Source organism: Urocampus carinirostris, chromosome 19, assembly GCF_059441175.1.
Source record: "Urocampus carinirostris isolate Australia breed hairy pipefish chromosome 19, RoL_Ucar_1.0, whole genome shotgun sequence".
NCBI classification, from domain to species: Eukaryota; Metazoa; Chordata; class Actinopteri; order Syngnathiformes; family Syngnathidae; genus Urocampus; species Urocampus carinirostris.
Genome location: NC_142367.1, coordinates 8,815,864 through 8,832,945, shown reverse-complemented (window position 1 = coordinate 8,832,945; position 17,082 = coordinate 8,815,864). Strand labels below are relative to the sequence as shown.

Genomic DNA, 17,082 nt, shown 5'->3' with positions numbered 1-17,082 from the left:
TGGACCAGACAAAGCTAGAAGCCTTCCAGAGCCCGCACGCTAACAGGGAGCTATCTGGACAATATTACATTAATTCTGGCAAAACACGAATGGAAAAGTCAAAATCACATACCTAAAAGAGGCAAAGGCAAAAAAGGAATGCACACTAGACACAACAGCAGGTAAACTTACCCCAAGCAGCTTTCAATGATCAAAGCACGCAACTTGAACAAAAAGTCAGAATTCCCCCAGCGACACAGGTAAGAAAAGTTTCAATAACTCCAAGCGAAAATGAGCGCTTTGCATTCATTCGCTGATTACTACAATCGCCGTCTGGTTTTTTAACCGTACGCGCCATGATTTGAGTCCTTGTTGTCATCCGTGAGGTCACAGCTCGAGGATATAAGGTCGAACTGTCTTGTTGGAGAATGAACTTCTTGAGATGCTTGGTGAGTGGAATGCATGTTTGCGAGGAGGAACACTACTACTTTTGTGCCCAATTGGGAAAAAAATTGGGTCTTTACTAATCCCTTAAAAGCCGCTTTAACTTTTGAATTACTTCAGAGTTTAAGAAGTGAGTACTTATAGTATATTCATTGAATTACAACGTGACTAGATTAGATCCAGGGAAAATAAAAATATTGCTTGCCAAATACTTATTGTTAATTGAATTAAAGTAAAAATTTGAAAGTCGCTTTAACTTCAGTAACTTTTTCTTAAGTATTTTTGTTGAAAAAACTGGATTAGCTGTTTGAAAACAATATTGGTACTGTCAAGGCACCTGAAACACGCATGCCATTAAAAAAAGTTTATATAAAGAGAACTTTAAAAAGTTTTTAAATAAAAAGGCTTTTGAACAGAAATACTATTAAAATTATCTACATTCCTTGACCCTTTCTTGTGCTCAAAACATTGCGTTTTCATTTTGTTTTTTTTCTTCTTTTACTTTTAATAATTTATTCGTATTTTTAATCTCTCCTGAAGTCAATATTTAAACACTTAAGTATAATTTTCCCACCACCAATTGGCACGCAATGGAAAAAGCTTTGAGATTGAAGGAGGAACATTTTATTTGAAAAGGGAAGAGCATTTACATAAGCCACATGGCTAAGCAAGCTTAAGAAAGGCATACAAAGGAGGCCCTTTCTTGCCTTCTGCTTTAAACAATGACGCACCAATACACAAATGGACCTTCTGCCATATGGATGCCTCAAAGGAAAAGACCACCAGGTAGAAAGAGACAAAAAGCAGTCGTGTTTACCTTTCATACGTTGCTAAATAACACACTGAACGGAGTGGGAAGACGACGGCACGATTCACGAAAGGATTCCCGTCGTCGTTGGCTTTGTACATTTTGTGTCATCGGCACTAAAACGCGGAGAGTACATTCACTTGAAGCCGAGGCCGTCCCGGGTTTCGGGTCAGACGCCCAGCTTGATGGCGATGGTCATGATGACTTTGAGGACGGGCATGAAGGCGGAGATCTCGCTGAAGTTGCTGTTGCTGACCACCATGGTGTGCACCTCAAGCCCTCGCTGATATTGCTGACTCGCTACGCAGCGACCCATCTCGTGCAGCCCGTTCAGGATGTTGGCCGAGAGCTGACCACAATCACGTCTTCAACTTTCTTATCAGGGAAAAAAAAAAAAAAAGATTCGGACGTGTCCTTACCGTCTGCTCCCTCAGCTTGTCATAGAGGCTTCCCAAACGCTTAGCAGCATCCTCCAACTTCCTTTTGGTTTGCTGTGAAGAATGCAATTGAAGAAAAACAATCAGAACTTCACTTGAAAGCCCCAGTGTGTATTATATAGCCAACCCTAGCTAAGAACCAAAAACCAATTGTAATATCACATAAAAACGATTAGAGGTTCAAAATGGTATTACGCAACTTGAAGATGCGGATATTTTTGGCCACTACAGGAACCCGAATGACCAATTTGCCAAGTTATAGCACCTAATGGCCACATACCTGCTGAGCCCTCATGAGATTGTCATCTTCAACTCTTTTTTTTTTATTGTTTCCTTCTTCAGACACTCAAGATAGCAGATAGAGGTAAGATTGGGCCCAAAACAAACCAGCACAACCCCCAGGTATTGAAGCCCGAACAGGCCCAAGCCCGACAAATTGACTTGATTTGAGGGACCGAGTCTGAAGCAAACACTAATTTTCATAATGTATTTGTGAGGATTTTTTTCTAATTTAATTGTAACGAGGAGGAGGAGCAGGCCTTTTCTTTTGATGGGTAAAAAAAAAAAGATCCACCCGTAATTGTTCTTGGTTTATTTTTCTTTGTGGACGATCCACGTGAGCGATGGCCTGCAAACAGGAACGCGCCAATCCCACGGACGCGCTGAACCAAGCGTGCGGACGCAGGATGCATAGCACATAAAAGGGGCGGAATCTACCTCACGGACCCTCCAAGAAAAAAAGGAAAATAAGAAAAATAACAGATGCAAGCCAAGCTTGGATAATAAAAAAGGAAAGCTGCAAGAGAGAAGCCCGGCCCGACACAAACCCGGAGTAATGATTGACATTTTAGACTTGATCGGAATTTTTCGGGCTCGGGTCGTGTTCAGGCTTAAGATATCTCCTCTAGCTGCTGGCTATGAGTCACTTCTAGCTGCTCCTGCTTTATTCTTCAGTGTCGCCTTCCACAGCTGAACCCTGAATGTGATGATCACCTACTCCCATCATGTAAGCAACTTTTCACCACATTTTCTTCTCTAGCCACTCAAGTTAGCCACTTGGCTGCAGGCCATAAATAGCCGTTTATCATCTTTAGTTCCACAACACATGACATTTTTTTCCACCCTTTCCTCCTTTAGCAACTCATGTTAGCAACTTGGCTGCAGGCTTTAGACTGCTTGCCGCTATTGTTATAGCGAGCTTCTCTGTGTAAGTAAAGTTTTCTCTGGGAATCTTTAACTGGCCTTTTGAGTAGGTTCTACCACCAGCTGAAGTTAGCATCTAACATCTGTTCTGACCAACTCCAGCTATTGAGTCCATTCAGCCGCTCGGGATGTATCAGGCTGGCTCAATTTTTGGTTGTTGCTAATGGGGATTTACAGCAGCTTTCATGTATCTCGCTAGATTTTATCCTTGCTCACTTGAGAAAATCTGCAAGTATGCTTAGGAATTTTGCCAAGAGGTGTCCTTCAAGCTTCTGTATTTGTCTGCGCACACTTCAGCTCTGTTCCATGATATAGCAACTTCTAAGGGTCAATTATCACACGCTGTCACTTTAACACTCTAAAAATGACTTCATTTACACAAATGGAAGTGATAGTAACCTTTCCATGTAGGAGAACCTTAACTTGCAAATGAAGATGATTTTCACATTTGTATTTGGGCTGGACAATTTGCAGAATACCTAGCTATCTCCCCATTTACAAAAAATATCAGGGAGCCCGCTGCATTTACCGGGTCTCCGGCACTGAGCTGGCATCGCTGCACCAAACTGTCGAAGGTGGACTTCAGCACCAAGTGCTCAGCAGGGATTTCCTTCTGCTCTACCCGCTCTACTGGGAGTTGCTGCAGGAGCTGAGAGGAGGAGGAGGGGATTTACAAGGTTTACTTGTGATGTGCTCCAAGACGTTGTTTGTCACTGACCTGCATGCTGGGCTCCTGGGGGGCCCCTGGGGGAACCTGGGCGTTGTTTTGTGGCTGAGGGGCTTCGACGGGGAAACCCATCACGGGGGCAGTGATAGGGGCCGGGGGAGTATAGTTTTCAGGAAGCTGTTGGACATAAGGAAGAAATGTTTTTTTTAAAATTCATTATCAGTTTTTATTCTTGAAGCAGGTATACCTTCTTCCTGGATCCACTACGCACTGCTGGTGGATCATTCCAACCTTCTTGGGATGCTAAACAGATCATGGAAATTGTCAAAAATCTGAATAGTAAATAAAGAAATAAGGCAGCAAGAGCGTTTAAGCAACCCAGCAGATGCCTCGAACTGTCTAAATTGACACTAATCAATCATTTTCCAGCAGCAAAAGCAGAAAGCGTCACACAGATGTCCAAAAAAATAGAGCTTCCAATTGAATGTGAAATGAAAGTTCGATTTTTCTGGTTGTGCTTGAACTGGAATGCCTAATTGACACAATCACCTTGAAGGTCAGACTGTGTATTCAGCCAAGGAAAGAATCCTGTAAGTCACATGAGGAGGACAGCCGAGTGTCACGTAAAACATCTCCAGTGTCCATGAAGTGAGAGGAGAAAAACACGGAAGTAAAAGACATCGCACCCACCTGCCGGCGGAGGAGCGACGGATGACGTCGCAAAGGGCTTTGCAGCAGGAGCTCCGGGGCCCCCCTGCGGGTAACCTGATCCGAGAGGGACGTAGGGGGCGACAGGGAACATAGGAACGGGGGCTCCTGGTTGAGAGCTGACATGCATAAAGCCGGTGGGAGGGACGCCGGGCATGGGCGGGAGGCCCCCGGGGGCCGAGTGCGGCAGCGGAGGTCCTGATAAGCTAGCGGCTGGCATGGTGGGGCCCGGAGGGGAGAAGGGGGATGGGCCTCCCATGGGTGGCGCTTGGAAGGGCTGATGTGGGAGAAAACCTTCAAAAGAAAATAAACAAGATTGAATCGATAAAGGTAAAAGTGAAAAATCTGTATAGGTACCTGCTGGAGACGGCGGCTGCGGGTACGGGGTCCTCGTGGAAGGTGGCGGAAGGCCTGGGCCAGAGCTGCTTGGAACCACTTGAGGCTGGAATGGTGCTGGTGCCCCCATGGGCGGCTGCTGACGAGGAGTGGGTTGGTACTGATCCTTGATTTGGGAAAAATGCTAGTTGGATACTGCAATGGTAGTGTCGACTTGAGAAAATGCATGCTACTAGGTTTAGACTTTAGTACATCAATTCATTTTGAACTTGTCACAAGGACAGGAGAGGACCATACAAAACCGTGAAGATGTAAAAATTCTTTCTCAAAGGACCATTGTTAAAATTATAGTTTAACAGTTCTCAAATAAGTAAAGAAGACATTAATTTCAAACTTGAGAGGAAAACACAAGAGGACCGTACAAAACCCTAAAAATATAAAAATCCAACCTGTTCTAGCACCCTCTTTATAAAACAATCCTAGGTTACAGATCAAGCTCAAAGTGTTTGGGATTCAAAGAACTGCAAGATGATTGGCCAATAGTGACTGCAGGAGCCCAAAAATATTTTTTTCGTGAATAGTTACTTCTGCTGTATCCATGGGGTAGCGCAGGTTAAGTGAGGTGTGTAAAGGTAGGAACGCTTTTGTTGTCTGACAGGTATACGACGGAGAAGGGCAAAGGGTTCAGCGCTAAGCTAACACGGAAGCTGGTTTATTGTGGTTGTGCCTTTGGCTGTTTGTTTATAAAATAGAAAAACAGGATCAAGTTACTTCAGGTATCAACAAGTGCTCAAACCGGCGTAAAGGCACCTAAGAAGTTTCGTATCAGACAGAACTCCTTTAACAGTGACAATGATGTAAACTGGGTGTGCTAATTGAATAGAAAGTGATCTACTGTTGGATCGCAGCGGTAGTACTGGTGGATCATGGGAAATGGTACTCTGTGCATTGATATAAGCTGCCATCTGGTGGTCAAATGCAGCATATGAGCATGAACGTCAACATTGCTCATACTGCAGTATTAAATTGGAGAACTCAAAATGTTTAAATGGTTTTGATTTTTTACATAAAATATGATATTTACATTTCTGTATCGTAAAATGTATGACTGGAATTTATCAAAGTGCCTTACAAATTAATAAAAAATAATGTTACTATGTTACTATTTGAGTAAATGTTGGAATTTTGATTTTTAACTAAAAATGTAAGTACTGTATTTGCCAAGATGAGTAAAGGGTATTTTATATTTTCAGATACATTGATCTGCACTACAGCAGAACAATGCAACTTATTTCTCGCAAGAGTAGCCTTGGGCGCAAACACTGGCAACGAAAAAAAGACTGACTTAAATTAAGTCATGGAGTTGACACTTCTCACGATTTGACTATTGTAAGTCATGTTTGATTGTATAGACCTTAAGAAGGCTCAAAGAGCTGTACAGACTACAATAACATGATACCCTGCTAAAACCTACACAAGGGCGAGGAAAAATGGAATTTCCAAGGGCATTAACATACATCATAAACATGAACTATAGGTAACTCATTTTCTGGACTATAAGTCAGTTTTTTTTCATAGTTTGGCCGGGGTGCGACTTATACACGTATATGTGTTTTCTTTCCTAATTATGCATTTTTTTGGCTGGTGCGACTCACAATTAGAGACGTTTTATAGTCTAGAAAATATTTTAATGGCAGAATACAGTATTTGAAGTATTTAGACGTGCAGAAAATATAGTGAGCATTCAATTCCACTAACTGGGACATTTTTCTATGGCTAGACAGCTGTTGAATCTTCTTTTTTAGGTAAGTAGATCATTTTGACTTGGTCGTAATTACGTAGATTGCATGCTGAATAAGCGTGAGTATGCCTAAACAATTCATTTTAGTCAAAACTATTTTGGGCTATAAAAATCAAAGTGACGAACAATCCTGTCATCGTATGCAATCCCCTTTGAATGTGTCCAATAGTAAAACAACTATATTCTTTCTTGTAAGCAAAGGGAATAATTTAATTCTACCATGATTTTCGCTTTCTGAGAAGCAGCAACAGGTTTGGACGCGCTTGGTGGCTGCGGTGGGCTGGCCGCTTGTCCTTGAGCGTGGAACAGACGATTTCTTAGCATCGTGATCCCGGGCTGGGGGAGATGACACACACAAGATAACAAAAAAAACATTTTGTTGAGTGGAAAAGGAGGACGACGGCTTACTTGATCGGAATCGTCGGGAAGGTACGCCATTGCGGCGACCAGGCTGCCTTCGGACGCCAGGATCCCAGCATAGCACGTCAGCTTCTCAGCCAGGACAGGGCTCTGCACCGCCACCTCGCCGTTGCGCAAACGTTGGATGGATTTGCGCAGCATCATGACCTTTTCCACTAGGTCCTGGTCAAAGAAGACAATCATTATAAGCCGACGAGTAAATAAAGGAACCATTAAAAAGGCTGACAGTTTAATGATGAACTTTTTTTTACCAATAGAAAAATAATCTAGAAAATGTCCACCTTTGAATCTAAAAGGACTAAATCAAGGGGGACGGCAGTTCCCAGCTTCTGCTTCAGACAACTCCTTTTGAGCACATGTTCAATTACTAAATCATTATATTGTGCAGCTGTTTTGTGCAAATATTTAGTTGTTTTCTTGTGTTAAATAGTGATTGATGATTTTTGTGTACACTGTGCCCAAATAGAAAGGCACAAATAAAATAGCTATGTTTGATTAGGGCTAATGAGTCAAAAAACGGTCACAAATTTGTATCATTTATATAGTCAAAGAGTGTTGTAGTGTCAAAAGCTTGTACCTCCATCTTTAAATAAGATTGTTTTTCATTTGTATTCTCAAGTTACAAATCACAAAACAGGCACCGATACATTAGTACTGATATGTTGAAAAATAGTTTGAAATCGGCACACATAAAATTGGCTTTTGCATGCATTTCTATATTTCATAAATATTGCAATCAGTCAAAAGCAAAAACAGTTTATCAGCATCAGTCTGCAGGAGCAGGATTTTATCATTTATTGGTGAAAAAAACAACAATAACCCAAAAAGTGTATTGTGTATCTGTATTTCTCAAACAAAAATTAGGGGAGTGCCATGGAATTATAACTTCTACTTGGAAAACTTTGAACTGACAAAGAAAAAATAAATGAACACTCAAACTTTTAAAACCTCGATAGTGATCTTTGTTTTTTTTACCTCCAAGCCAAGAGGAGAAGAGCAGTCCCTGTGCCTGGCCCAGCACTCCACAAGCCTCTCGATGTTTCCAGAGCAGATGTAACACAAACAGGCCTGCAGGCAGTGCTTCTCTGTCCCGCCTCGCTCCAGGCGGCCACCCAGCGTATCTGCTCCCCCCCCGTGACCAAAATGAGACCAAGTCTTTGTCAGTTTGTGCTCATCCTCTTACCGCAAAGCTGGGCAAAATCTTCGGGATGAGCGTACGTCAGCAGGGCGGCGAGCGCTTCCTTCCAGTTATCCAGCTCGCAGCTTTGCACAATGTCGCTCCAGTTTTGTGTCACCACTGATGAGATCAGCTACAAAGCAACGTCAAAGTTAACATTTGCCCCAATTTCAAAGTACAGTTGCCCCTCTACGTACGAGCTAGTTACAAGAAATTTGAGTCACAAGATGTCTTTTGAGCAAAAACCTTTGCCAGACATACGAGACAAAATCCAAGTTACAAGAATTTCCCAGATGCTACCGCTAGAGACTGCTCAGCGCCAGCATCAGCCACGTCCCAGTGCAGACATTTCCCGCCGGTCTTTTTTTGTTTTTTATATCACGTTGCATCTAATTTTTTGGGCTTTTCTGTGACCCTAGCCATAAGTTCGGGAAATGGAAAAACGTTTTCTGAAAAAAAAAAAGGATGGTGTCAATTGAACAAAACCAGTGAACAGACAATCTTGGTGTTCGTGTAAGTGATCGAGTGAAGCTGTACGATCGATCATCATCTACGATCTGTACATTATTGAAACAGAAAGATGCCAAAAAAGCTATTGAACCAACCGAAGGAGTGACTATTCTTGCCAAAATGGGAACCGACTTTCATGACGAGATGGAGACTTCAATAACTATAAGTGTACAATAAGTGCTTATCATCAGGAATCTCTCGTGCTCCCTCACTACTCCAACACCATGCATACAGCTCTGTTAACAACTGCTGATATCCTCCATGGTAATTGCTCATATTAAAGAAATAAAATGAATAAAAAGAGTTTATAATCATTTTATTTATTCTATTGCTGTATATTTATGTTAAATTCCTATTTGAATGTGTTTGAGTGATCGGAAAGATGCTTTCTTTTGGTTATTTAAGGTCAACTTGGATGATTTTGAGAGGCCTGGAACAGATTAACTAGTTTTCAGTTATTTCTCATGAGGAAAAGGTCTTCGAGATACAAGAAAGTCTAGATAAAAACCCGATCCGGGTACGAATTCATCTCGTATGTAGAGGGCTCACTGTATTCACCTTCTTTAAAGCCTCACCATGGAGACGCTGCTTTTCTGCTTGCTAAGGTACTTCTGCTGAGTCTTTTTGAGAAGCTCCTGACCGCCACTGATGGCGAGCAGGATGGCCTCGGCATAGCGGCCGTCGCTCAGACACAAATCCACGGCCCCTTCGAAGTTGCCCACCAGCAAAGCCTGGCTGATCAAACCATCCGTATCTAGCAAGAAAAGAGCGCTGGTCGTCAGACTTGTATCAGAGTGCCCTTGATTGACTTGCGCTCACCACACGAGACGGGGATGGGAAAATTCCTGTTTTCTTTCGGATCTTGGTTGAAAAAGTCTGCGGGGGAAACCGAGCCGGAGGTCCTGCTTTCGCAGTCTGCTTTTTCGGAACGCTGTTGAGAAAATTTTGCTTTATTATTTCACAAGTTTGAGTTGATAGAAATTGTGGTGGAATTACAGACCTCAGTGGAAAGCTGCAGCATCTTTTTGGCCAGGTCCTCTGCATCCAAGGCATGACCATTGGCCTGGAAATTCTTTCCCAAGTATTTTGATATCTGTAGAATATTAACACTGCTGCTTTATAAAAAACTTGTGCGCTATTCAAATTAGTTCAATTTCATAAGCAAATGATAGTATTTACACATTTAAAATGTAATATTTTGAAAGTGTATTTACTTTGTTACTTTGGCAAAGGCGTGACAAAATGTGGAACAACCAGAGGCGATTTTTGTTTTACCAGGCAAACCAGGCAGTTTGCTTTGGGCCTCCACTAGACGGCGACAGAGTCAATATTTGCATTGCAGTTGAAAGAGTTGTTGAGTGAAGAATTGGAATTTGCATTTTGAGACCTTGATTACAAAGATAAACCATCCTTCCAGGAATGAAAAAAAGAATGAAAAAAACGAAGAGTAGGAGAGAAGAAAGCAAAAAGGTGGTAGCAATATAATAATGAATAGAGATCATTAGTTTTTTCCCTCCCGTTTATAATGAATGATGTAGTGCAAATGGTGCTAGTAGTTTTACTCACGCTAGCAATAGCATGACCGTACTTTATTCATGTTGTTTTTTTAACGTCAAAAGCTATTTCTATATTATTAAGTAAGCTACAATACAATAGTACTTTTGATTTAAAAAACAAAACAAGGGCAATACAAGATTCCTCAAAATGTTGTGGCTTTATGATTGCCATTTAGAACCAATAATATAGTCAAACCAGAAAATGTAAGTATTGTGTTTAAACGTCGCACGTTATTAGTTGTTTCGAAAGGTGAAAGCTGTCATCAGCAAATCTGTGACAGTGAGGCCACTGGTCTGTATTTATTATTTTGCAGATGCAACTGCATTTCAAGCTGTGCATCTGTTCATAAACCGTCAACCTGTGCAGATTTCGTAGCATCAAATCATTTGTGTAAACTTAATAAGTGGTTTAGTCAACAATAAACATTAACAACAGTCTTTTTCAAGAATTTTTACAAAATGTGGAAATATTAAATCCGTGTAATAGATTAAACTAAAATAGCCTATTCACCATTCATCGCTTATTACCCTTCTATATACATTTCTTTTAGGATTATTGCTGAAGTTTCCTTCATTAGTGCCTAAAGAAACCGGAAGCAATGATGTTCCTTCTTTTCCAGCTGATGACAGTTATCCAGCATCTACCTTCACTACACAGTCGAGACCATCATCCTGTGATGATCACCGAATTTGTTGGCTATTTATTAAAATTACAAAGGCCCAGAGTTTGTCCATGTGAAATTCTGTTGTGTGTGGGGGTTGGGCGGTGGTGGCAGAGCCCCCGAATAAATTTCTGCTTGGTGCCTAACTAGACCCTAGAATCGCCACTGGGGAAAACTAAAAGCTGGTACCTTTATCTCCAGTTCATCTTTACTGAAGCCCAAAAGTCGCAGGAATTTAATACGCGCCTCATCTTCAAAATTCACCTGTTGAAAAGAGGAGACTATTTTTTTCTTTTTCATTTTTGTTTAAATGGTGCTCACGCCTCACCAGAAGGAATTTCCATATATCTTGCTCAGCCTCCGACTTTGCACTCTGGATCTTGGTCTGGCAATAGTTGTTGAAAGAACCAGACTGCAGCGCCCCCTGCAGCTCTCTGGAGCGCTGCAGGAATTCCGTTTCTGTGGTGACCTGGCTAATCGCCACCTGCCTAAGGAGGGGCTGAGGGCTCTGCACTGGTGCCGTCGTGGGATTCTCAAACGTGATCAACTTGCCGCCAAACTGAGGAAGAAAAAAGGAAACTGTTGACCAAGGAAAGACATATTTTTACCTTACAAGCTTTTGCTCTTACAGCAAAGGTGGCCCCCACGGGTCTTCGCACCCACTTGGGGGGCTTCTTCAGAGGGGGTACGATGGTATCGAGCATTGTGGGCTGAGGAACCTGCAGTGGGGGAAGCACTTGCCCTGTCCCGAAGGGATCCATTGTATCAAATGAAGACGATATCTAAAAAAGAAAAATGAGGCCAAGTTTCCAGGTGAGGTTTCTAAAAACAGGGTTTATACACCTTTTCCATAGCCAAATACAAGTGCTTTTGAAGGACTTTCAAAGCCAAATATTTAATTTCTACAGCACCATTAAAAGAAGAAATCCAGTGTGAATCATGTAATTTGAAGATCCACAAATCTGTGATGTACATATGCTATTTTTAATCTTGCGTGCGCATTCATCAAGACATATAACGTTTAGGTCTTGAGTGAATCATGAATGCATTTGTGGATCTGAACTTGAGGTAAAATTGGGCCTAAAAAATCCAGCCTGACCTGACCCGAGCCTGACTGATTAACTTGATTTGAAAGACCGAGCCCAACCATCAAAGGAGAATGTGTAGAATTTGTCCAGACCTACAAATACCTGGGTGTGCAGCTGGACAACAAACTGGACTGGACTGCCAACACAGAAGCTCTATGTAGGAAAGGGCAAAGCCGACTTTACTTCCTCAGAAGGCTGGCCTCCTTCAGAATCTGCAAAAAGCTCCTGAAAATATTCTATGAGACAGTTGTGGCAAGCGCCCTCTTCTATGCGACAGCGTGTTGGGGAGGCAGCGTCAAGAAGAAGGATGCCTCTCGTCTCAATAAACTGGCTAGGAAAGCGAGCTCTGTTGTGGGCAAAGAGCTGGACAGCCTAACAACAGTAGCTGAGAGACGGGCACTGGAAAAGCTGCGGTCAATCATGGACAATCCATCGCATCCACTACACAGCATTATCTCCAGACAGAAGAACAGTTTCAGCGACAGACTGCTGTCACTGTCTTGTACTACGGACAGACTGAAGAGATCTTTTCTTCCTAATGCCATGAGGCTCTTTAACTCTACCCGGCAGAGTAAAAGCCCACATTAAACCACACCACCTACATTGCATATTACCGAATTTTATTGCAATATGTATTCCGTGTAGCACTATTTAGATATTCTATATAACACGCTACAGTGGGCATTTGCACGTCACACTGGGTATTTGTATATTGTATTCTTTTTGCTTTATTATTGTATTGTTCTCAGCTCAGGGATGCTGCTGGAAATGTGAATTTCCCTTCGGGGATGAATAAAGTATCTATCTATCCGGTCTTCTGGTGATCCCAAGAGCAAAGAAGTGTTCTGCTGGTTCGAGAGCGTTCTCCATCCGGGCACCGGTGCTGTGGAATGCTCTTCCCCCTGAGATCCGATCTGCAACCTCAGTGGAAATGTTTAAATCTAAACTTAAAACTCACTTCTACTCCATTGCATATGAATAACCTACTCTTCTCGTCGGCTGAAAAATAGTCTGTGTAATATAGTGTAATAATCTGTGAAGCCTTTTGAGACTCTTCGTGATTTAGGGCTATACAAATAAAGATGACTTGACTCAAACCCAATTTTTTTGTGATAAAGATAGTGTGATTTTGGACAACGAGCACACGGCATCAACTGTCTGACACAGAAACGCAGGGAGCAGACTAGTACGCGCGGACGAGCAAGCATGTTGCTGTGCGAATCCACCGTAAAAATAGGAAACACAGAACAAATGACGAGTGGATAATTAAAAAAAGTCAGTATGAGAGAAGTCCGGCCCGAACCCAAAATAAGGATTGACATTTTAGGACAGAGCCGACCTGAATTTCATGCTGGGTTTGGGCCCACGATCTTACCTCTAATCTAAACAATACGTGTAAATATATTTGGTACAATTTTTCCCCTATATACAGTATGTTACAAAAATGAGTACACCCCTCACAATTCTGTAGAGATTTCATCATAATGTTTAATTGAACAACACTGAAGAAACACCACTTTGACACAATAATAGGTAGTCTGTGTAAAGCTTATTTAGCAGTGTAAATTTATTTTTCCCCTCAAAAACTCAAAATATAGCTATTAGTAGCTAGATCCCCTAGTGACAAAAATAGTTAGACCCTTAAGTAAAAGTTCCTACAGTTTAATATTTTGAGTGGTCACCATGATTTTGCGTAACCACTTTAATCCATTGATTTTACCAGAGCTTCACAAATTGCCACTGGAATACTCTTCCACTCCTCCATGTCAACATGGGGGACATTCAAGACCTTGTGCTTCTCCATCTTCTGCTGAAGATGCCCCAAAGATGTTATATTGGATTTAGAACTTGAAAATGGTAGGCCAGTCCATTTCCCTTTACCCCTAACCTCTTTAGAAAAGCCTTGGTCATCTCAAAAGTGCATTTGGGGTAATTGTCAGGCTGGAACATTGCCCGGCGACATTCTTGAGTGAGAGTTTCCCTTAAAGAAACGATACTCCCCAATTCCAGTTGCACTCATGCGGCCCCAAACCCTGACAATTCCAACACCATGCTTGACTTTAGGTGCAACACAAACATGTTTGTACTTCTTACCTAGTATCTGCCCACATACTTCACATCATCTGAGCCCCTTCCCCCCAAAAATATTTTGTCTCATCAGACCCGAGGATATCTTTGAAGAAAGCTATGGCCTTTGTAGTCATGTTTACTTTAATTGTGTCAAAGTGATGTTTCTTCAGTGATGTCCCATTAAACATAATAAAATCTTTGCAGAAATGTGAGTGGTATACTCACTTTTGTGACAGACTGTAGGTGTTGGGAAAATGATTGTAATATGTAGCTTACATTTCGAGTTGCAGGAAGTTCTTCACAATACAATTTACCACTGGGAAACACTACCTTAATTTTTTGCAAATCCCATAATATATGTCTATATCCTTGCACTAATATGCATTTTATAATGCCACAATTAGGTGTAGCATACACCCGCCCTATCGGGCGTGACACGTAAAGAGCGATGATGTTTCATAGGACGATACCATTAAAACTAATGCCAGCGGCCGCTAATCATGAAAGAAGGAATTTAATGAGAAAGCAAAGCCAACGGTGAGCATTGTTGCCGTCATTTCTAAGCAACAATTTCAGCCATTCAACCAAAATGCAACCATTTTTCAATCCTTAAAAACACAACATCAAAATTCAAGCATTTTCAAGGATTACAAGCACCCAAAAGAACTCTGTAAAATGCTGAGCCTTCCACCTACCTTATCGGCAGCACTCTGCTGCTGAGCCTTCAAGCTCCCACCCATGACAGAGTAAACGCTGATTCTGCCATCCAATGAGGCCGCTGAGAGCAGGGCGGGGTTCCTGGGGCACCACTGCACATCGAAGCACCACTGGTTGGTGGTCGGAAGCTCATAGATGACCTGACCACAAAAAAAAAAAACGTTTAATTTGATTGTCTTGATTTACAAGGAACAAGGTGGCATACCTCGGCAGTGTTTGGATTCCAGCAGAGGATGCGGTTATCCTTGCCGCTGCTCAATAAGAGCTCAGAGTCAGCTGGGCTCCAGGACACGGACAAAATCCCCCTTTAGAGAAGGAAATTGGAATGGTGCGTTTATTTATGGACAAAAAGACTTGTGAAAAATCAATTTGAGCCTCACCGTGTGTGATTCTCAAGCACTTTGAGAGGAGACGTCGCGAAACGGAGGTCCCACATCTGGATGACGGGGAGGCGGTCATCCTCGGAGGCCAGCACCAGCTGGGTGGCCACATCGGGGTGCCACTCCATCCCAGAGCAGTGCATCTGGATGCAAAAAAGGAGAAAAAAAAATCATTCAAAAGCAGCATAGATTCAAAGCTGAGGTCGGGGCTCAGCCACTGACCCGGTTGCTGTGGTCGCTGATCTTGATGATGGGTTCATTTTTCCTCAAGTCCCACACCACCGCTTTACCGCTAGGGTTGGCCGAGGCCAGGATGTGCTGCACTTGCCGGTTCCATGACACCACCGTGATGTCTTCGGCGGGCTGCCCGGAGAACAAATTGAAAATATGTTTAGGGGGCTATTGTGTATGATTTCACCACTAGAAGTGTAATTGGAAACGAGTGATAAAAAGCAAAAGAAAGTCTAAAACTATGCGGACTCAACTTCGACATTCTTATTCGATTTTTTTCCCTTTTTGTCAGTTCTAGAGTTGGGCTCCACTAAGCCAATGAGTAGAATGTGAGTGTAAAAATAGAGTCAAAATGAGGACATTCCATTTAAAATGGTCACCTGTGCTTTTGCGCCCGGTGTCATGGGACTGCTGAAGTTGTTGAGATCCCAAATGTAAATTTCAGAATCGTTGGCCCCCGATGCAAGGAGATTACTCTGAAGGGTAAAAAAAAGAAACATCCAGTAATGTCTTATAAAATGATACTGCATTTAGTGTTAAAACACACCTTGAAAGGGTTAAAATCAAGCGCTCGCACGGGTCCAGTGTGCTTGTCACATTGTCCCACTACAGCCTCAGCAGCGGCGTTTATGATGGCCTCCGGGTTATAAACTGTTATGGTTCCATTCTCGGTTCCCGCTACCAACCTTCCTCCAGTGCCGTCCTCTCCCATCCCGAAATCAACCCATACTAGGCTATGCAACCTGAGGAGTCAAAAATGACTTATGAGGCACTTTTCCCCACAAACAAGTCACAGTTTACCTGTTGGTGGTGCACAGCGACCCAGTCAGCTTCATATCTAGGGAAGGGTCCGCAAAATCCAGTTCAAATATCTCCAGGGTTGCCGTGGTGTTGAATGAGGCGTCCAGCTGCTGTGCAGACGTCCCTGTGGAGAAATCATAGCATCCTTAATAAAGAATTGCATTGGCTCATTCTTTGCAACGTACCTAACGCTAAGCAGATGGGGTGATGTCCCGCAGGACTCCATGCCTGCTGAGCAGTCCGCTGGATCTCCTTCAGCCTCATCTTCTTCCACCTTGACGGAAATACAGCATTTCTTTTAACAAACTATGTTATGCAGTTAATACAACAGGGTTTTAGTGACAAACATGATTCAGTGTTTGCCGTTTAAAATCTGAAGAGTGACCACACTTCTTGGAAAGCAGTTTTGGCCCAGGTGGGAAAACATTATCAGCTGTTCCATCCTTAACCAACAGGTTTAATAAAATGATGTGAAGCCCATTTTTAAACGTAGACTTTTGCTACTGTTAATGAACAGATTCGCAGCCATCTTTATAGGTCGAAACTAATATTTTCCCCTAAATGTACTAGGTAGCCGGTTCGATTTTATCTCAAGGTAAACATCGTAGAGAATAGGTGAGAATATTTTGCTACCCAATGGGTAGGGTCAATTTAAATCCAAGCTAGCAGTTAGCCTTGGCTTCGCACACAACTTGCAGCTGCACGATAATTAAAGAAGCGATACAAAAAAACGACTTCAACTGTTTTAATGACAACACAGTGTAGGGAATATTTGGTTTTATTTTTACGAGAGAGAACAGTCACCGCGACGCAAAATTCCTTAATAATGACAAGCTAATTTAACCAGCCAACACCCTACTTGCTTGGTTTCCCTCAAAAACAATATGCTTTAAGTATATAAATCCCAGTAGTAGAGAAACAAATGAATAATTCCCGATACAACCGACTTACAAGTCTTTATGGCAGCTCACAAGCACTGAGCTGATGTTAGCCGTAGCCCTGCTAGTAGGTTGGTAGCCCTCAGTCGGACTTCCGTATTGTCATTGAGCTACGGTGACCGAAATGGACCAATTTCCATCGTGTTTTA

The 17,082-nt window shown here is 42.3% G+C and overlaps 1 protein-coding gene across 2 annotated transcripts; it reads right to left on the bottom strand.

Annotated features, from left to right (window-relative positions):
- Positions 1-1,031: 1,031 nt before the first annotated feature.
- sec31b (SEC31 homolog B, COPII coat complex component) lies at positions 1,032-17,063 on the bottom strand. 2 transcript variants are annotated; one of them, XM_088323039.1, is made up of 27 exons: positions 16,947-17,063; positions 16,181-16,269; positions 15,996-16,119; positions 15,742-15,937; positions 15,575-15,670; positions 15,186-15,326; positions 14,964-15,106; positions 14,789-14,888; positions 14,562-14,723; positions 11,338-11,490; positions 11,037-11,267; positions 10,898-10,972; positions 9,491-9,583; positions 9,310-9,421; positions 9,066-9,244; positions 7,987-8,113; positions 7,779-7,924; positions 6,792-6,965; positions 6,603-6,719; positions 4,604-4,748; positions 4,229-4,540; positions 4,088-4,126; positions 3,786-3,841; positions 3,590-3,715; positions 3,401-3,520; positions 1,651-1,722; positions 1,032-1,580 (listed from the first exon to the last, which is right to left on the bottom strand). In XM_088323039.1, the coding sequence occupies exons 2-27, from the start codon at positions 16,257-16,259 to the stop codon at positions 1,401-1,403; spliced, it is 3,498 nt and encodes a 1,165-aa protein (XP_088179165.1). In that variant the 5' UTR covers positions 16,260-16,269; positions 16,947-17,063; the 3' UTR covers positions 1,032-1,400. The 2 variants fall into 2 exon arrangements, with proteins under 2 accessions (XP_088179165.1, XP_088179164.1); XM_088323038.1 differs by having other exon boundaries at positions 4,229-4,748.
- Positions 17,064-17,082: the final 19 nt, after the last annotated feature.